Source organism: Heterocephalus glaber, unplaced genomic scaffold (genome assembly GCF_053883595.1).
Source record: "Heterocephalus glaber isolate CG9 unplaced genomic scaffold, H.glaber_assembly_v1.0 deba00000901, whole genome shotgun sequence".
NCBI lineage: Eukaryota > Metazoa > Chordata > Mammalia > Rodentia > Bathyergidae > Heterocephalus > Heterocephalus glaber.
In genome coordinates this window covers 12,275,447-12,296,793 of record NW_028258171.1, presented here as the reverse complement: position 1 = coordinate 12,296,793, position 21,347 = coordinate 12,275,447, and the positions used below count along the sequence as shown (strand labels likewise).

Below are 21,347 nucleotides of genomic sequence, written 5' to 3'. Positions count from 1 at the left end.
AGTAGAAATCAAAGAACTGCCAGTCTTTTATGTTTTAATGGAATATTTTATTCTCCTAATACTGTGCAAGGTGCTTACAAATCTTTAAGATGATATTCGGATAGCGTGAAGTATTTATTGCTTTAAAGTTACCCATGGTAAAGATTAGTTTGTAGTTTGTGGTCGTGGTGGTGGTGGCAGTGGTCGCAGAGGTGGCGTGGTGATGGTGAAGGCTGAACCTGCGACGCACTGGGTCACAGTGCCGAAGCCCTTCAATGTCAAGAGACAGCTCCCACCTTATACACATTTCTTGTTTTGTCCAGCATTGACGTTCAGGAAGAGAAAAACACTTTACGTACCACTTTTTTCTTAATGCAGTTTTGCATTTGCTATTTTAGTCTGTAGCTTTTAACTTTATAATGAGATCTTGATGCCAGGTTTCATAGAGCCAACTAGCTGTCAATTGATTAGAATCCACTTGGTCACTCGCCCTTTTCTGGCATCCAGCTTGTCTGATGGATCAGCAAGTAGAACGGTTAGCAAAGGAGCCACTGAGGTAAGGGAAAGTGTTCAGGTGAGATGTATGGGTACTGCCTTCACAGTGCTGGTATGAGGTCCATTTTATTATCATTTTCCGAGACTTTCTCTGTGGCATCTGTTAGTTTTCTCTTTCTTTCTGCACCCTATTCTACAATCTACCCCGGCCCCACAAAACACCAGCTTAATAAACAGAAGACCAGCTATGACCTCTTGCCTTTTCCTGAGGTCTAATGGAATATTTTATTCTCCCAATTCTTACTGTGCAAGGTGCTTAAAAGTCTTTAAGGCGATATTCGAGTCTGTGTGAATCAAATCCTTGCTGCTTTCATTGTATCCATCCTGGACTATGCACATATATACTCCGGGTGCTGTAAATCATTCAGAATTGGAAGCTGCTTGCACATATCCACCCACGCCATCACAGCTGGCCAACAGTGGTGGCCTATTCTGGGCTGGTATAAGAGGCTGAGGCCAGCAGCTGTGAGTATCAGCTCAGGGCTGAGATTCTAGTGTAATGTGGCCCCAACTTTTGTCTCCTTATCCAGACTGCTCACCAGAAGCTCAGCCCAAGTATGTCAGAGGCGGGAAGCGTTACGGACGAAGGTCCTTGCCTGAGTTTCAAGAATCTGTGGAGGAGTTTGCAGAGGTGACAGTGATCGAGCCCCTAGATGAAAAAGCACGGCCCTCACATGTCCCAGCTGGCGACTGCAGTGAGGTAAGGAGAAGTCTCATAGAGATGATGGTTACCACCACGTGGCACAGAAATGGGAGAAGTGGAGGGTTTGATGCCACATGGACTTTCCTCAGCTTGCGGCTCCTTGCTGAGGTTACGACTTGCCTTTTGGACATAGATGGTTTGTGTTTCTGTTATTTGAATGTCTTTACCTCTGCTTCAGCTTCTAGAGCACTGACGTTTCAGTATATGCTTTTTGTGCATGCATTTAACTTTTAGTACTTTTCATATTGTCTTCTAGCTCTTCTTAGGAATATTTCTCTCCTCCATGCACATTGTTTAGTAATCTAAAAAGTGAACAAAATCTCCCCCCCCCAAACTATAAAGCAGCATCCATGGGGGGTAAAAAGTGAAAGCTACTTTAAGAGCCTGCATCTCACCTTTTTGGTGTGAGGAAGCAGCTACGCTCAGTTCCTACCCCAAGATACGGAGCAGGGCACTGTTGCCTTGCTCAGCAGTGGCCCTGGTTCCTCTTGGCTCTTCTGTTGCATCCAGGCCACCTCCCCCTCCAGCCTGCAGAAATTCGCCCGCCTCCCTTGGCTCCTTTCATTTTGCTTTGCACATTGCCATCATCTATCAGCAAAGGAGGCGCAGCAATATTTTCTTTATGGCTCATTTATGAGCATCCCATTTATAGAAGATTAAAAATGCCATGCTGAGCAAGCTCTAAATATTTCTTGCTAATCCCAACTCAGATTGGGACCACAAATATCTCAGATACTAATATAAACTGGAAAAGAAGCAAGTGCCTCAAGATTCTGAAAGCGGTGGGTTGATTGCAAACTGTGTGTGTGTGTGTGTGTGTGTGTGTTCGTGTTCGTGTTCATGGCTGACTAACATCCCTATTGAGCTTATTGAAATCTGTAGGAAACTTGCTCCTAGTAAGTTCTCCAGCATTCAGACTGGTATCCTCAAATTTCCTGTGTCCTTACAACCCAGTGGTAACTAAGAAGAGCCCAAATGTTGAGCAGAAATGGCATTGGCAATAAGTACTGAAATGTACGAGAACACAAGCAGTCTGTCAAACAGAAGTTTGTGTTTTTGTTTTTGTTTTTTTAAATAAGTGACGTTGTTGTTCTCATCCAAGATGTGAAGGAACAATGGTGGAAATGCAAGTGAGAAGAAAAGCAAAGGATCTAGAAAAGGGAGAGAGAGAACTCATGAAAGTAGAGTAAGAGTTGTGTAGGTGAGAAGGGATGGCCAACCAGGGAAGGAGGGAGGAGAACCCTGCCTAGAGCACTGAGGTGGCTGGTCAGTCTCGGGCAGGGCCTCTTCCATCTTGGGTCCAGTCAGCATTGGGGGTCCTTCCCTTTCTTGGGCCCTGCTGAAAATTCAGATGGAGACCTTTCCCAGGAAAACACACGTGTGCACACGCACAAGGAGGAGGCAAGGGAGGCAAGTACTTTGCATACTTCAGGTAGAGCAGTATTTGTAACACTATTTCTCTCACTTTCAGGAAGGATATCTTTTTACTCTATAAAGTCTGTTTCATAACCCTGAGTAGTGTGAAATGTATTTGAGATACTTCTACCTGAAAAAAATAGGTAAAATATCTCCGCTTTCAAAGATAAGCTTTGTATTTGGAAACCACTTTGAAGTCCAGTATCCCATTTCACCAACTGTTCTGCAGCTATTATTCTTTGGTGGTAATAAATTAAATGACTACTTATCTTTTGATACAACAGCTTCCAGTCACCCCTTGGTGATACCCAGAAAGTTCCTGGCCAGAGCTAAATGTTGTAGGCAGTGTATTTCTTACACCCTTATTGTAGCTTATTCACTGACTCCTAGTGAGATTTAGAGCTTAACAAGTGAGACTTGGATCTCACACATAAATGAAGAAGAGGTGGAGGCTGAGCCTGGGTAAGACCTTGCCTCTTGCAAAGGATTTATTGGAAGAATCTTTCTCCCCCTGTATGTTTGTTACACAGCTTCCTTAAATCCTCCAGAAACCTCCTGGATATGACCCCTTGATGCTATTTACAAAATTGGTCGTGTTCACAAGCCACCATCAGACATAGGCCCGCCGAGGGTCATTTCTCTGGATTTCTGCTCCCAGTGAAGACTCCTCCTGATTCTGGTTTCGTAGTTTGTTATATCCGCCATGCTTGGCCTCGTATAATAACAACTTTTTCCCCTGCTTTTTTTAATTGCCCAAAGTGGACTCAAACCAAAGATCATCCAGCTGCTTCTTGCCTAAATACGAACTGTTTGATAAGCTGAATTGATCCTGTTATTTTTTAAATCAACTTTAAAAAATTACTAGCTTCTCGTGTAAACTTTTGATGATCCCACTGGCAGCTAAGAAGACAAATCCCAGCTTTGTGCCCCAGCCCTGGCTGGGAACTCACTCACTGCCATCACCGAGGACACCAGGGCATCTTCTTGCTGCATGCCATGCTGTCACACAGCGTTTCTGTTTCCTGGCTGGTGTCTGCATTAGTGTCAGCAATTGAGAGCCACTCGGCCACCAAGGGTCACCTGCCTGGCAGCCCAGGCTCACTCTAAAAACCTCTGTCCCTTCTCTAAGAGCTGGCTAGGTCTCCTAGAGGACATAGGTAATTTTCCCTTAGTCTAGAGCAGCATTCAATTGGGGAGAAAAATCTCAGTGGCATTTATGCCCCCAAGGAGTCTGAATCTGTCAGGAGTTCTTTCCTACACTGCTGGCTTCTTTTCTCTCCTGTTTTGGTTGCCTGAAGTGTAAAGGAGTTAGAGATGTAGTCTTCAGGCTCACACTTCCTCTCAGTGCCCACCTGGCAACAGTGACAGAGGCTGGGGGGCTGGGTCTCCCCAGATGTGAGTATTTCATAGGCCGCAGTCAGATGGCAAGCAGGAGACCAAGTACTTGGGTCCACTTGTGGGTTTCCTATGACTCCTGGGTCCTGGCTTAGGGAAAGGCAGCATTTTTAGAACTGCAGTTTTTCCTGGTCTCAGCACGCCTGGGTTTTTCTAAAGTGACTTCAGGGTTTCCTCATGAAGACAATAAACGACCTGAACAGGAGTTAAACAGAAGTGTGGTTTGGCTGCTGCTGCCCAATGGGAGACTAATTTTGCTCTAGTTGAGTCAAATAATCATCTCATTGACCTGAGAATGTGTGGAAGGTTAGGCAGTGTGATGAAACAGTGTCACAAGCACCTATCGGAGCTGTCCCCAGGCAGGTCGCTTCCTGCTAGGAACTCATCGTATGTTGATAAGTGAGGAGCCATCTGAGAAGATAGAATAGTAATTCCTCCCTCCTTTTTATCTAGGGTTACTCTATAGTAGGGGAGGTTGCTAACGGCCAACACAAATCCATTCATTCACTCATTCATTCATTCCCAGGCTCTTGAGTTAGTTCTGCATCCTTATTAGGAGGCCTTCTCCCATAAGCATGAACCAAAATTACTGGTAATTCACTGTGGTCTCCTTATCACCCCATCCTTCCTCTTCCCTGAAGAAAATACCTAGACATGCAGATGAGTGTGGGGCTATTACAGATGTTGCTTTGAAGCAGCTAAATTTATATTTAATGTAAGTCTCATGTGAAGTGTTAGGCTCCATTAGTCAGGACCCACTTGGAGCTCCTCTGGTGACTTCACAGCATACCAATGTGACATGCGGCCACAGGTGAGAACCTACATCATGGTGTAGCCGGGGTTCTGCTATGTCCCCTGCACAGAATATATGAAAATAAACCTGTACAAGGTGTTTGGATCACATTGGTTTCAGTTTATCTGTGTCAGAGCCCCAACATAAATTGTAAACATTTAATAGTCTCCATTTAATTGCTTTTGTCAGGCAACTTGATTCTTTGCTGCGGAAACAGAAAATATCTAACCTAGCTATTAACCAGGTCTCCCCTATCCAGTTTACTTTACAAGGCAATAAAGCCATTCGGTAGGGAAAGACGACTGTAATTCTGCGAAATTTCCAGCACTACAGTGTAGCCTTTCAGAATTTCATTTGGAAAGCCTGGAGCAGAGCGTGCTATTTCACAAGTGGCAGGTAGGCCCCGCCACCAACTGCAGTGTACTTCGCCTTCCAATTTAGTGTGTTTATCTGGCAGATGGATCCCTTGGGAGTGTGACCTCTCATCTCAGGTGGTATTGAAAGGAAAGTGGTGATTTTTCTTTCTTCATGGGATCGTTTTCACTCAGGCCAATTCAACAGGACATTCTCTTCTGAATTAATCCAGCCTAACAAAGGGCACATTCTTGATTCCAATGCGAGGTGTGATTAATGAGAAGGTTTTGTTGTCTCTGTTCTTGCTTTACTTCATTAAGATACAGAAGTAAGGTTTTAAGTCCAGAAGACTAAATTGTTTTGCCCTTTATGTGTAATGGTTACTGAATTGACCTTGAATTTTATGCTCATGTTTCTTTTGAAGATAGGTAGAAAGGGGGGAAAAACAAAACTAATTTTCAATTCTTTTCTCTATTCTTTGGAAAGATTGTGCAATTAATACAATTGGGGCAGGGCCACTTTGCTTTCTGCCCTGGTTGAAAACAGGGGACACCTTGTTAACTGATTTCCTCCACAGGGAATAAATCGGGTCTAGTAAGATTCTTATCAAGAACAAGGAGCTTTGAACAATTACTTCTCCAACTGTAGACAATAGCAGTGTAAGCCAAACTGTGGGCTTGTCCATTGCAGTTTAAGTGAAACCCTGAGAGAAAAAGTTCAAGTTAATTGCCAGGCACCCGAGGCTGGGTGAGCAAACCCTGGCTTTGCACTGGGACTGTGAGCTCAGGAGGGCAGGGGAGGCAGTTGTTGAAGCCCCCATTCTCTCCCCAAGAAAACCCCAAAACAGATTTTGCTACCCTACATAAGATCAAACTTCTTCAAGGAGTATGAAACTGATGTATCTTCCTCATATGTTCATTTTCATACATGCATAAACTTTGCAGTTGAACTTTATGAATTATTCACTTGTGTTGTATACAGTCAGTATGGAACTCGGGAGCAGGCTTCTTAATAAATGAGTGAAGTTCAGCTGAGAGCTTTTGTAGTTGAAATATGCCTATTTTCCCATTACTCCCCTGTTACCTTTCATTGTTCCAGTCTTTAACAGAGCAAGCAGTTTCGTTACTGATGTCATCAAATGCTATGGCATCCTCAGGATCGATGTTTTTATGAATGCATTCCAGTCTTTCCCTTTATATTTAAGTCTTATCAGGTCATATGGCCATTCCCAGAGATGAAACACTCATTCAGGAAGCAAGGGGAGATCACTTGGAAGTGATCGAAGAAAGCTAATAAGCTGTCTCTTGTTCTAACAAGACTTTCAGACCCCTGTGTCCCATCTTTGTGACTTGATCCCAGAGGGAATTCGCTTGGAATCCAGTGTCTACCCCAACTCCTAACAGCAGTAATTTATAATATTTATTTTCTAGCTAGGAACATAAGAACTCAAAAACTAACAAGTTAATTTTAATGATAGTAACGTTCTCCAACTACACCATTAAATGTGATCCACGTAGAAAAGTAGTATCAACTATCCATTGAGCTACGGTGGTGAGTAGAAGAGGAATCAAACTCTTCCTTCCCTTTCAGGTTTTTGAAATCCAGTACACTCAGCCTTGGTGGAAGAGGCTTAAAACTCAAACTTTTGAATTTGGCATTACCTCACACCAGCAGTACTGAAGGCTTTTTGGCAGTGTAGTAAGACTCATCTAAATGTATGTGCATTTTTAAAGCGTGCATTAATTCCGGTTATCCCCAGTGCTTCCTTGTAGCATTTAATTGCTTTTAAAGATAAAGGCACTGATTTGCATTCAAGCCCTGACAGCCCTGCCACCCACCCAGTAGCTTGTGCCTGAGTTCAGAATAGAGACCAGCGCTGGGCTGTCAGGCGGCAGAGTGGCAAATGAGCCCCAGTCCCGGGAATCGTGTCCTACAGAAACAATAGCCAGCCCCCCCGGGGCACACTTGGCTTCTAGAGCACAGGCTTTATAAATATTTAGGACTGTGAGTGAAGCACCCCATGGAATGCCATGTTGGAAAAGGCCCTAAAGTTTCAATCTTAAGCATTCTCCCTAAACAGATTGCTGTTTTTCTTCCGAGACGCCCATGCTTTTATCAAAGCTTCAGCTCAGCTTGTCGGGGGAGCTTTGTTAAGACCTGCCCCTTTCAAAACAGAATCTGCTGCAGGCTCAGGGGCTGCTGCTGAGTTCAGCTCGGCAACCTCTGCTGGGGAAGAATAGCCCCGTGTGTGCCCTTATAATCGTTTTAATTAGCCATACATTCTGTGGGGCACAGAGGTCTCTGCCGAAGCAGATGGCTGCTGGCGGTGGCGCTGGGCTATTGTGGGCAGGGCCCGCGCCAGGCCGAAAGGCTGCAGATGCTGGCCTGGCCTTGGGGCTGGAAGCTGGGGATCCAGAGACTTGAGCCATCTGCTCTACAGTCCCCCAAAGCAGGTGTTGCTCTGAAGAAAGCATTCCTGAAATTGGTGACGCCTGTGGGACAGATGTGTGTGGAGCTGTAGGATAACCCAAGGGCCGGCCACAGTGCCCCAGATGACCTCGAGATCCATGGCTTTTGTGGTGGCTGCAGGGGCTCCCTTTGTCCGCCCAGGGTGGGTGGGGATCCTCTCTGTAGCAGCCTTCTGGGGCCAGGCAACCCTTGACCCTCTTCCGTGTCCACGCTCAGCAGGGCTGTCAGCCGGCACACTTGGTAATGAGGATGCACGGGGCAGGCCCTGCCAGCTGTGGCTGCCCAGGGGACACCGATCATGGGGAGAGGTCCCCAGGGTAAGGTCTGATCATAAGTTGAATCAAATGTTGAGCGCTTCGTCACAGCCACCCAAAGCTGCAGTTCTGGTCCTGCCCCCCACCCCCCACCCCCCACCCTCCAGCGTTATTAAGGTATAACTGACAGAAGTTCTGGGTTTTTTTTGTTTTGGTTTGGTTTTTTTTGGTACCGGGGATCGAACTCGGGTCCTTGCACTTGTGCAACAGTCGGCGAAACCACTGGGCTAAATCCCCAGCCCCAGAAGTTCTGTATATGATGTTTGGTATGTGTGCACATTATGAAATGATTACATTGATCCAACTAACAAAGCTTTAGCTTTTAAGGATCTCTTCTGGGTTATTCTTAAAGCAGTGACCCTGGCCTGTCTGCTGTTGCTTTCTTCTGGCCTTGTCCCAGTTTTGAACATCCCAGGCACAGGCCTAGTAATCTTGATAGTCACTTCACAGATGCTTAGCACTTAGCTTAGAGAGAGGAGCCACTCTTCAAAGTGCTTTCAGATATGAAGTGCTGTTTTGGAGGCAGGTCTTGTTATTCACGTACCTGTGAGGATACTGAGGCACACACAGCTAAGGGACTGCTCAGGGTCACCACGCCAGTAAAGGAAGAAGGTGAAAGCGAGCCCAGGAAGCCTCTTCTGGCTGAAGCAGTAACAATAGCTGACCTTTCCTACGGCCCATACACTCGCCTCTGTGTCCCATTGCGAGGGTAGGAGAGTCCTCCCCTAGGAGGGTCACAGGAGGTGGGTAAGCCAGATTTAACCCCAGTGGTCTCTCTACTAAGTGCTTGTGTTTATCCACTGTACAGTTTTGCCTCCAGAGTCAAGAACAGCTGAAATGTTCTACAGAACATTTCAATCCATTGCTATCCATTCTTCAGTGAGAAATGAAAAATGCTTTCTCATGAATTCAGTATTCCAAATGGATCCCAGTAATTGTCCCTTCCTCCCTCCCCAGCTCTTCCAAAGATGCTCATGATTATATCCCTTCCAGTACTCCTGGCAGATCTATGTCTAGAGGCCACCTGCCAGCTTTCACTGCGCTGGGAAACCAGCAGCAATTACAGGACCCTATTCCAGAGTGATGCCTCCTTTTAATGCTGCTGCTTCAGTAGCAGAGTGATCTAATCCCTCCCTGACACACGCCCCTCCTAACTGGCTTTCTTTTCCTTCTCCTCTGGCTTTTTAATTGGAACAACTGGCTCCAGGCAGTGAGAATGAAAATAAATGAGCCATGAATGAATTGAATCTTCCCCCAGCCCCCCCATACAATTTAATAATAAACACCCCCCTCCCCCCATGCCATGTGCTTACCTCCCCTTTACTGAAGGAACAGAACCCAGGGACAGAGAAGCAGAGCAAAGAGGTATCTGGGTGCTAAACTCCATCTCCAGCTGAGGTGGTCTTGGAATGGAAATATGAACATTAGCATAATGTGTTTCTTCTAGCAGGATGGTCCTACCTAGATCTCTATTTCTTGTCAAGGATCCTGGGAGAATGTTTGGGAGACACTTGACCCTCAGATTTTATTTTTTTTATTCTGCTTTATTTTATTGTTTTTTGAGATAAGGTCTTGCTATGTAGTTCAGGCTGCCCTTGAACTCACTTTATAGCCCAGGCTGGCCTTGAACTCACGATTATCCTGCTCCTTTGGCCTCCAGAGTGCTGGGATTGCAGGTGTGTGCCACCACACCCAATTTATCTTCAAATTTTAGAATAGGTTTATGTTGTCCCTAACCCAACCATACCCACCCACATGAGTTAAGAATTTGGGTGACATTTAAGCTAAGGTGCTGCCTGGGGTTTAAAGGTTTGGCTACTGAGTCAGGAGGATCATGAGTCCAAACTGAGATTTTTTCGCAAAAAAAAGGCTATTCCACATCAGTCACTGTGGGGTTGAACCGTGTCAGAATTCCTCCCTGGGCTGGTTCTCAGTCCCAAGGCGAGTCTCAGATGAATGGGTCAGATCTTTTCACACCCTCTAAGCACTGGAGGCATTGGTGTGAGCATTTGCCCACCTGCACGGTACCTGGGCTTCCCACCAAGCCTCCTCCACCTGCCACCGTCCCCAGGTGCAAGGAAGCTGCAGAGACTTTCTTACCAAAGGGAGAGAACTTTCTCCCTCACCCCCACCCCCAATCACAGGAATTACTTTGTAAGAATTTGAGGGCAGTTGGGCAAAAGAAATAGTGAAAGCGGTGCCCACTTACATTATATAAGCACCATTTGTAACAGTAGAGCAAATTAAACTGTCCCACAGGCCCTCAACCAAAATGTATCTATTTTATCTGTTTCCTTCTAGACTTTGATTGTGTATTTTTGCCAGCAGAAATCACAGGGTAGACAGCATTTTTGTTATACTCTTTCATCTAACATTAATTTTTTACATTTTATTTTTTAGCTTTTCCACATTCCTACATTTTTTTGTTTGTTTGTTTGTTTTTTGGTACCAGGTATAGAACTCGGGACTTTTCACTTGCAAGGCAGGTGCCAGAACCACTGAGCTAAATCCCCAGCCCCTACAGTTTTTTAATTATATTTTTAATGACTACATTCTGATGCATCATTATACTTTATCCCCCATTGTTGAATGTTTGTTTTCAATACTTTATTGTTACAAAAAGTGCTGTATACATATTTATGCTTATGGCTTTTTTCTTACTTTCTTTGATTTTATTGCCTCTGAATAGCAAGTAAAATCAGTGGTTCAGAGAGAATGAACGTTTCTGCTGCTTTTGACACACAAAGCCCTCTTCATTACTAAAAGAATAATACCCATTTACACTGCTACCAGTAAAAGAGAAACAGGCCTGTTTTAAACTATAATCTTGCTGGTAGTTAGGAGTTGTATCCTGAATATTTTGCTAATTTAATAAGAACAATTATGATTCCTTGGTTTTAATTTATACTTTGATATCAAGATGAACCTTTCCCCCAATTTTTAAAATTTTGTAGCCTCTTATGTGAGTTTTCTGTTTATTCTTTGCACCTCTGCCATAGTTTTGGCATCTTTCTTACAAATTTATACCAACAGTGAATCCCTCTCCAGTCCATCCATTAAATGAATGCTTTCAGTTTAAACACAGTAATTTTTAAAATTCTGCAAATATAAATTAAAGTGTATTCCGTACACACATGTCTTATTAAAAAATAACAAAATTTGGGCCTGGAGATTTAGCTCAGTGGCACTGCACCTACCTCACAAGTGCGAGGTCCTGAGTTCAATCCCCCATACCAAAAAAAAAAAAAAAAAAAAAATTATAGTGCTTATGATGTTCCAGGCATAATTCTAGCACTTTACCCTTACCTCTGTGAAATTTCTACTACTTTAGTCCAGTTTTAGAGGTGGATAAACTGAGGCAAAAAAGGTCAAGAAACCTGCCTAAGGCCAACCCGGTAGGTGAGCCAGGATTCAGCACCAGGCATCCTGAATCCTCAGTCTGTGGTGTAGCCTCATATTCGATCTCTCACTGGAACTGAGGAAAGAAGGCAACAGGCAAATACTGTCCTAGACAGCCAATCGGAGACACATCCAGTCCTGTAGACACCCGAGACCTTGTGAATAGTATATTGGAGCATCTTGGTTCTCGCAATGCATTGCTCACTCTTAAAATGAGTTGAGAAGTAGATGATCAAATGTTAAAAAAAAAAAAAAAAAATCAACTCTATGTAGCAGCACATTGTTGTAGTGTTGTGACTTATTTCCAAGGAACTTTTGAAGGTGTGTATTGCTGTTGCATTTTAACAGCCGTATCTCCTGGCTGGGGCTCTCTCTAAGGCATGGGCTCAGAGCTAACATGATCTCTTGCCATTTCTCCCACCAGTTCCTGCTGTTAAAAGTCATCCCCTGCCTGTAGTCTGATAGGTTTTATTTTGATCAGAGATCATAATTCTTGGATGTTTAATGCTGAGTGATTTTGGATGATCCACAATTTTGGATGCCAGAGTAGGATGAGCATTTAAATCCTTTGCTCTGTTGGATAAGGAAATATATGTGGAGGGACAGACGGGGAGGATGCTTTTAATAGTAGGACTTTACTGATTGAAAGATGAGCTAGATAGATGTAGATATAGAAACAGTTGAATTCTGGTCAGAAATGCTAGGAAATCCACGAGGACTGCTGACTGTACCACTCCCTCCTGTCCCACCATGCCTCCTCCATCCACCAGTCTGGAGATGTCTTTATGTAGAAAGGCAGGCTGAGTGAACTGCTGAAATTATAATCATGAAAAAACAAGCAAAAATCACTTGGTGCCCTGTTCATTCAGTTTCCATCAGTACCTTATGTAATCTGAACAGACCGAGGTGCATTTACCCATTTTGAGTTACAGCCTCTTTGTGTCTTCTGCATGGCAAGAATCATCCATCCCACCACTGTCAGCTTGGGATTTCAGCTTTGGTGAGCTTTCTGAATCCATGCTAACTTCATTGATCTTTCCAGGTCCGATGCGGAGCTATAAAATGATGGAAGAGACCACAGAGGAATGTAGAGAATAAAGTAGATGTGCTTAGGTCGCCTGAAAGAGAATTTCAAATCAATCTGAGCAATCTGCTGAAAGATCTGTGCAGTCTGAGAGTTTTCCAGGTGGCGCACCACCTGCCATGAGGGATCTAGGCTCTGCAGACGCAGGCAAGGGCCAACTGTCCTGCCTAGCTTATTTCAGGATTCTAAGAAATCAACAAGTTTTTCACAGTTCAGCCATCCCAGAGAATGGGCTGGTTATTCGTTATCAAAGGCAGCTTCATTCGTAAAGTTCTATCTTCACTAATGCTGCAGCCCAGGTTTGAGAGCGGGACTCACCTTTTCTAACATGATTTCCTCCAGTGGTTATTGAACCTCCTGGAAGTGGGAGCACAGGGCCACTTGCTAGAGGAGCACAAGCATTTGCAAGAGAACAAAGCCCTTGTAGACCTGCTTGTGGCAACTGGGTGGAAGAAGATCTGTCTTGTACTCGGCCAGTGGAGCAAAGGCTGAGTTTTCACCCTGACCTGTGTCCTTACCTGGGTGATTTTGCCAGTACACAAACTGCATGCTGTGATGTTGGAGAAGACCCACTAGAAACAGCATGACAAGGAGACAACTGGTCTACTTCACATAATGTCACTTCCTTTAGTGTGATTTAGGAATATATCTTACCCTTCACTCAAGCTTTTAGCCTGCCTGTTTTAGGGTCGCACCTTTCTGCTCACACAAGCACCCCAGGCTCATCCTGGCTTCCTAGCTTCAGCCAATAGTAACTGCCCCCTTCTGTCCACTGTGCTGTCTATAGCTCTTGCCTCAGGGCAGTTTAGATATTGCTTCTTCCAGGAAGCCTACCCTGATCTGCCAAGCCTGAAGTATCCCATTTAGGGACTATCACAGCATCCTGAATATTCCCATCACAGCATTCAAAACACTACCCTGGGGCTGGGGTGTGGCTCAGCATTAGTGGGCTTGCCTAGCGTGCATAAGACCCTGGGTTCAGTGTCTAGCACAGGAAACAAGCAACACCCCCCCAAAAAAATACCAAAGCAGTACGCTGTTGTAGTTCCTGTTTTCAGCATGTCTTCTTCAGCCTGTACATGTCTTGAAACAGGAAATATGTTTGTTCTATTCATGGATGTATTACTAAGACTCTGTACAATGAGCACTTTGTATATATCTGTTGGAAAAGCAAAGTCATAAACCCATGCCTTTAAAGCCTTGTTGGTTGATGGATTCTGAATGCTTGCCTGGGCTTGGCTTCATGGGCCATGATGGGGCTTCCTGTTGGATAGGTGACCGCGCAAATGTGAAGGACAAATCCCTGGGGAGACCCTGCGGAAAATGGCATTCTCTACCTCTTGGCTAGCTGCGTAGCTGAACAGAACCCACTTAATGAAAGTAGCAGGCCCTAAAATCATGTGTCTCACCCAGTGATGATTTCAGAGCCAGAGAGTGTTCTAGGAAAAGCCATGACTTTTTTCTCACTAAGCCTCAAAGCACACTAATTTTCTCTTGCCTTCTCTAGCACTGGAAGACGCAACACAGCGAGGAGTATGAAGCAGAAGGTAAGAGCTGCCTGCCTGAGGGCCGGTGTGATGCTGCTGTCAGCTCACCACAATCTGCCTTCTTATGTCTGAAGCTGGAGGCTGCCTGGGAATCCACGTTAGGAACAACAGCCTCAGAAAATCATTCCAAGTGGTAGCTTATAGTTTTTAAAATCCGAGCTTTTAATGGCACTCAAAAAATGGCAAATAAGATGTGGAATTCCGCTTACAGGCTAATTACTCTCTATACCGACTTTCCAATTAATTTGCGAACAGTGCTAACCTAAATAGTAGCCCATTGAAATGCGCCCCTTGGGAGTTTCAAATAGATTTGAGACGCATCAGAACGTGTGGTCCTCTGGCCACCAGAGGGCGCTGAGGTTCAGCTGACCTGGGCTCAGCCCACTTCACTGCCTACCTGGGATTAACGTGCTGAAGTGTAATTACAGCGTGTTCTCTCCTCTCCAGCCTCGACAGACACAGCACTGATTGGACTTCATTTCTGTCAGTCAGTACCTGGGATGGCACTCAGTGCTTCTCTCAAGTCTCCAGGGCTCTTCCAGGCATGCAAAATTGTGCCAGCAATTATCTCATGTTTAAGCGATGGCTTTATAGGTCTAATGTGTCAGAAGTCGGAGCTTATAATAGAGAATGAATAATCTTAATGTTTAAATAAGTAGTTTGATCCTTGTCTTCAAATAAACCTTATTTTTCACAGATAGGTAGTTAGGAACTGGCAGCTTGGAGTTCTTAATTCTTTCCAATTGAATTCTGTTGGTCAGAATATCATATGCAAATCTTGAGACATTCATCGTGAAGTTATTTCCTTCTTAACAAAAGATGCTCTAGAACTTACACAGGAAGTGTAAATAAACCAGTCCGGAAGCCATAGTTGAGGCAGGAGAAGTCAAAATGAGATCAACATCTATAATCTTTTTCTTAAAATATTTGCTTTCAAAGAGTATGCTTTCCTTTGTAAACAGGCACTTTCTTTTTTGTAATTCATTTGGGGACAACATAAAAGCAGCGATTGAAATATATGGTGAATGTTTACATTTCTGAAATCTGTTACAGTGAAAGACACATTGCCATGAATGCTCACTTCGAACACACTTATCCCATTGTTTTTGCCACTTTCTGGAGCAGTTCTGGATGTCTCTTTTGTGTCTTTATGAGTTATGATCAAAACTACGGTGAGTGCTGTTGCCAGGTGCCATTCAGTGGAAAGGCAAGCTTGTAAAAATGTGTCCTCATCTACCTTATTGACTGGCTCTACCACTGTGAGACTTCTGCTGTTCCCCAAGTCAGAAAGATCGTGAATGGTAAACATCTTGATTCAGAACATCAGGGCAGCCATGACTGCACAATTCAGAGACACTCACAAAAGAGCACTTCCTGAACTGCTTCAGGAAGTGGCAAGGCCAATGGGATAAGTGTGTTTAAGTTGGGGTGAGGGCCATGGGGGTGGTTAATGGCGATGTGCTTTTTACTGTAATGATTTTTTTAAAAATACTATATCTTTTGATCATACCTTATATATGACTTGATTTCAGGTCAGTTAAGGTTTTGGAACCCAGACGACTTGAATGCCTCGCAGGGTGGGTCCTGCCCTCCCCAAGACTGGATAGAAGAGAAACTGCAAGAGGTTTGTGAAGATCTGGGGATCACTCGCGATGGTCACCTGAACCGGAAGAAGCTAGTCTCCATCTGCGAGCAGTACGGTTTGCAGAATGTCGATGGAGAGGTGAGTTTTGCAGTGTGTTTTGGTTCAGGGATGGTAATGATGATAAAAGCTTAGCTGGCCACAGGCTGAAAACAGGCAGCTTGTGACGAGGTCATTTTCTCCTCAGAGGTCATTCTTAAAGATTTTGTGTTGTAGAAAAGGAAAGCTGACCGTAGCTGCCCTCACAGTGTTAGGCTGTCACCCATGAGACCACAGGACACCAGCACAGTGCAGCCCCCGTGAAACACGTGTCCCTAAAGGTGTCAGTCACAGAGCAAAATGTGGGACCATGTGGAGGAAGGGCTTCACAGGAGTCCCACAGATTTGAAAGGGGAAGGGGGAAGAGTGGGTTTGAAGCCCAGACTGACAAGTTTAGGTTTTTAGAAGGAAGATCTCAGTGTCATCCCTGGGTGCTCACACGCATTGAGCAATGTGTAGGACAAGCTAACTTGCTGAGTGTGACCTCAGCTGCCTTCGTATGTAGGTGTGAAGACAGCTTGGGTTACAGTGGCCTGGTGCTGTGACCACATTCTGGTCTTGAGGAAATGGAGATGAGAAGGTTGGTTGTCTTGGAAAGACAAAGGAAAATCTCGAGGGTCCAGCTAAAAGAGTCTTTACTTGATCACTTGGAGCTTTATTTTTTTCTGGGAAAAAAATTAAGAGGAGATCAACAAATGTACAAATAACTGTGAAACATAAGAATGTAACTAATTCCAAGATATGTTTTTCAAAAAGCTAAAAATAAAGATTAGAGAGAGTTCGAGTGTAGGGCTACAGTTGTAGCTTCAGAATCTCTGATTATAAGGCTATTTGAAACCACGCTGTGTTCTTGCTCAGGGGAGAAGTACTATTATTTTCCTAACCAAAAAAGAGATTTTCATCGAAAAGCTTCCAAGGAGCCCAGCACGCAGACAGTTCCCCTTCTCCTTTATGAACGTGGCTGTTCTCCATCATGTGACTACCTTCTTCATGGCTCGGGGTGGCTTATTTTCTCAGTCACGGCAGTTGAGTCATAAAACTTAAGTTCACCCTCCTAATTTATAAACCAGAGCAGCACACAGAACCTCCGGTTGTTTTGCCAAGAAATATTGCACAAACTTGGATTCTTTCTCTAAAAACAATCCTGGGGATAAACTGTAGCCACTCCCAGGAAGCTGCCTTTTCTCCTGTGGTGGCATCCCTTGAACCCAGGACCAGATGAGCCCGGTTTAGTTCTCCTCTGGTCCGAGGATGAATACAGTGCTGCTTACTGAACCAGGGCTTTGACATAGTGTGTTTTTGTTTTTCCTCCTAAAGAAAAATCATGGGATTCTGTAGCATTTTTCTTTTGTTACTAACTGTACACTACTGAGGAGGTAAAATTCAAGGTGATGCTTTTAACAGGCAACTTGGACTCCTGGAATTTTACAACGGTAAGCAGTTGGAGCCTGAGTCACCCCTCATTGTACAGACTGTGAGGTCACTGCGTTCACTGTCTAGACAACTCGATTCGATAACTTTACAAATTTTTTGATTAGTACACATATACAGTACATAATGCTTTCATTCATCTTAGGGGTAGGTACTTGTACTTAACATATCATATCTTAATCTTTGTATTCCCTTCGCCTCTCCTCCACCCCTGTACCCGCTTCCCACTCACAAATGTTCTATCTCCCTGTTTCCTGGTGTCTGTCTTTCATTTTGCTTTTGAAAAATTGTCTGTACTTTGAGTTTCTGATATAAGAGAAGTTATGAGATATTTACTCTTGTGTGTCTGATTTATTCCACTTAACGTTGTAGTCTCAAGGTGCATCCATTTTCCTACAAATGACTCAAGTCTACCCTTTTTTATGGCGAAGTACTCCATCGAGTATAAATACCACGTTTTCTTTATCCATTCATCTGTTGATGGACGTATAAGCTGCTTCCAAGCTGTAGTGTCATGAGTTGTGCTGCTATAAACATGGGTATGCCTGTATCTATGGTTGTAACAGTCCTTTGCTTTCCTGAAGTGAGGACAGCCATAGGACAGGAATGGCAAACTGGTACCCTAGATGCCACATCGGCCCCGAAGATGATTGTATTTGATCTGTTTGGTGTTTTAAAAATTGAACTTTGTGGTACAAGTTTTAGAATTAGGAGATTTTCTGAAAATCCAAGGATCTAGCTCTGTTTTGCAGACATGGAGACACAGCTGGCTCCTTTGGGGAGGGTGAGCAGCTGTGGGCACAGCTGGCTCATCATTACCACTTTCTCACGTCTTCAGGCCATCCCGCCTCAGTCATTTCCGTCACCTTCTGGGGCTCTGTGGGTATCTGGGTTTGTGACCTCTGTTCTAGCACGTTACACATTGGGAAACCAGCCACGCACAGACCTGGCCAGTGTGTCATGAGGAAAGAGTCTCCTTGCTATTCTAGATGCGGCTCCTGTGGAGGCTGCTGTGGGGGCCCCAGCCGCCCCTTTAACCTGAGTTCTCTTCTCCCGCTCTGTCCTCTGAATTCACTTCCATTCAGTCACCGCCTCATTGCCCACCTACAATTCAAAATAACTGGCAGGACTCACCTTCTCCTCCAGTTTAAATGGCTCAGGTGATGGATGTTGAAGGCCGCCGGAAGTTGCACTGAGTTGGTCAAGGTCACAAGGTCAACCAACGTGGGTCTGAGAACTCAAATGCACCCTGCTAACCCAAGCCAGTGCACCTGGGCTTCTTGGTAACTTTTGGTTGATGGTGCTGGGGGCCGCTGCCTTGAGGAAGGTGCTCTTTCAGTTGAGGAGAGTGAGACAGAAATGCTGAGAGATCTCAGCCGCCTTAGCCTCTTGTCCCAGGGCCCTTTTCATTGACTCAATCACAGGATTCTCTGTTTGAAACTTTTGCATCTTCCAGAGATTTCCACCACTTGGGTGTCTGCTGTACAATGGAGAACAGATGTTTCCTATTGGATGTGAATTGGAAAAAAATTTTTTTTGGACAAATGTGTTGAGCATTTACATAAAGAATGAAATCAATTTTGAGACGATATGAATCACAGCAATAGTCCAGATTTAAGAAATGAATATGAAAAATTTGAGGATGTGTTGACAGACAATTTAGGCCTATGTTAGAATGAATCCAATTATTTGCTAGGATAAATCCAATAAGCAGCAAGAGTAAATATGTTGCTTATTCTGTCTTCTTCCTGTTCAGTGGCCTGGACTCTGACGTGAGGGCTTATTAGAAATGCAGAATCTCAGGCCCTTCCTCAGACTTCCTACACAAAAGTCTGCTTTTCTTTTTTCTTTTTTTGGTACCAGGGATCGAACTCGGGTCCCTGCACTTGTGCAGCAGGCGGTGAAACCACTGAGCTAAATCCCCGGCCCAAGTCTGCATTTTTATAAGCTCTCCACATGGTTTCTTTTTTGTTCATGGTAGGCATATTCCTATAGAAAAAATTTGCCCCACAAAATACAGTGGACCCTTGACTTATGAACTCAATTCGTTCTTGAGGGCTGGTTGTAACTCAAGTTGGTCATTTGAGGCTCAGGCTCCTCTACACAGCCTTCAAAGTCTCTCTCCTGTACACAGGCAGATCTCAGTGTCCTTAGAGAGACACTGGCCCAGGATTCCTTAGTTAACCCCACACAGGAAAGGATGCTGTCATGTTCCCTCCGGAACTCTTTAAGGGTTAAATCTGTATCTGAGACCATCCAGAAGCACAAGCGGCCAGCATTCAGGTCATAACTCAAGACTTTGGTTGTAAGTTAAAACTAAAATTCCAGTCATAACCCAAGTTGTTCATATGCCAGGCTGGTCGTAACTCGAGGGTCCACTGTAAAGGGAATATGACTGCCAATAGAAGCTGCTTCCTTTCTTCCTTCTCTTTTGACTCCAGTGATTCATGCTGCTTGCTCTACATTCCCCTTCTCATTCCTTTGTAGTGCTAGTAAACAAATCATTTCCCAGACAAGCGTCTACATAGGGCTGTGGTCCAGTCTCCCCTTTCCCTATTATGTGATAACTACTTTGTTTTGTTTTGTTTTTTGAGACAGCATCTTGCTATGTAGTTTAGGCTGACCTTGAACTCACTATGTAGCCCGGGCTGGCCTCCAACAGCAATCCTCCTGCCTCAGCCTCCCAAATGCTGGGACTACAGGTGTGCACCTACACCCTGCTCAAGAACTACATGATTATTTCAGAAATAGCCAGTCACAACTCCCCTGACTTTATATCTCTTGGAATCCTTCTATTGCATATGCACAAAACCTTCTCACCCAGTTTTTGTCTCACTTGGCTGATGCATTAAAACAAAATCCAACACATTCAGTGTTGTTCTAAGTAAGGTTCTAAACCCCAAGTATAGGTTTCTGACCCTTTCTCTTAGATCATTACAGTCTGTCCCAGAACAAATTCTGCTAGGCTACCAATTTCAAAACTTCATTATAAGATGAGTATCACATAGTCACCACAATGAATGTCCAACTAATTTCTATTGTTATGACACTGGGAAGCTATATCTTTTTTTAAGCAGTTTTAAAAAAAAATTTTGTAAAATAATATGTAAAAAAATTAAAGATCAGCTATTCTAGGAGTGGGAGTAAAAGGAAAACAGTTGATTGCTAAATTGCATAAGATTATGGAGATGTTGAAAGTAGATTTTTATTTACTTTGTATGAGTAGATAGATCATTACTGGAAGAAATAAATTTAGTGAACTGAGAGTAAAGGCACAATTATAATTCCGGAGTCTTGACCAACAGTGGTACTGATTTCTATGGGTCAGAAGTGTACTTTGGGTCTTGTGTTATTTTTAGTGAAGATTTAAAATATGTGATTACTCTTCTCCAGATGCTTGAGGAAGTATTTCACAATCTTGATCCTGATGGAACAATGAGTGTAGAGGATTTTTTCTATGGTTTGTTTAAAAATGGGAAATCCCTTACACCTTCAGCATCTACTCCTTACAGACAACTGAAGAGGCACCTCTCCATGCAGGTAAATAAACAAGAAGTAGAAGATCCCATTTAATAAATTCTAATGAATTAATCTGTTGTCTGAAGCAACATACCAAGGAGATTGTACAACAGGAGAACAAGAAAGACTCAGCTATTAGGAAGGAAAAGTTGGGTTTGAAAATGACCATAAATTACAGACTAGGAAGGCTGCTAATTATGCCTGTTGATGTCAGCTTGGGGTCAGAAGAGAAGGGTGTTAAGCAGAAACATATTTTGTCTATTGCAAATAACTCTGTCTCAGAACAATTGTTTTTAATAATCTTTGTGGTTTTGAGGTCCTGGGGAACAAGGATCAAAAGCAGTGTATGACTGCCCACACCCCCAGTAGTATAAGTTAAATTCTGCTTTTTGTGGTCAGGACTGGCCAGTTTGTCTTTACCAGCATCTAGTTGAAATACCTGGTATGCCTTGAGTTTGCTCAATTCTCTTTCTTCCAGTCTTTTGATGAAAGTGGACGCCGTACGACGACCTCATCAGTGATGACAAGCACCATTGGCTTCCGGGTCTTCTCCTGCCTGGATGATGGGATGGGCCATGCATCTGTGGAGAGAATCCTTGATACTTGGCAAGAAGAGGGCATTGAGAACAGCCAGGAAATCCTAAAGGCATGGCAGCTAAAATGGGACAAAAGATGGCAAATCGGAGAAGGGTTGAAATTTTCAATTTT

At 43.9% G+C, this 21,347-nt stretch overlaps 1 protein-coding gene across 23 annotated transcripts in view; it reads left to right on the top strand.

Moving 5' to 3' along the window:
• Positions 1-21,347, top strand: part of Nin (ninein) — a 98,772-nt gene that overhangs the window by 34,749 nt on the left and 42,676 nt on the right. For all 23 annotated transcript variants that reach the window (XR_002396697.2, XR_002396699.2, XR_015450037.1 and 20 more), the window contains 5 exons: positions 1,065-1,234; positions 13,969-14,008; positions 15,541-15,731; positions 20,514-20,660; positions 21,118-21,285. Coding sequence is in view for 18 of the 23 variants with exons in the window: in XM_021262409.2 (XP_021118068.2) it covers positions 1,065-1,234; positions 13,969-14,008; positions 15,541-15,731; positions 20,514-20,660; positions 21,118-21,285 (716 nt within the window). In the remaining 5 variants the exon portion in view is untranslated. The remainder of the gene's footprint in view (positions 1-1,064; positions 1,235-13,968; positions 14,009-15,540; positions 15,732-20,513; positions 20,661-21,117; positions 21,286-21,347) is intronic.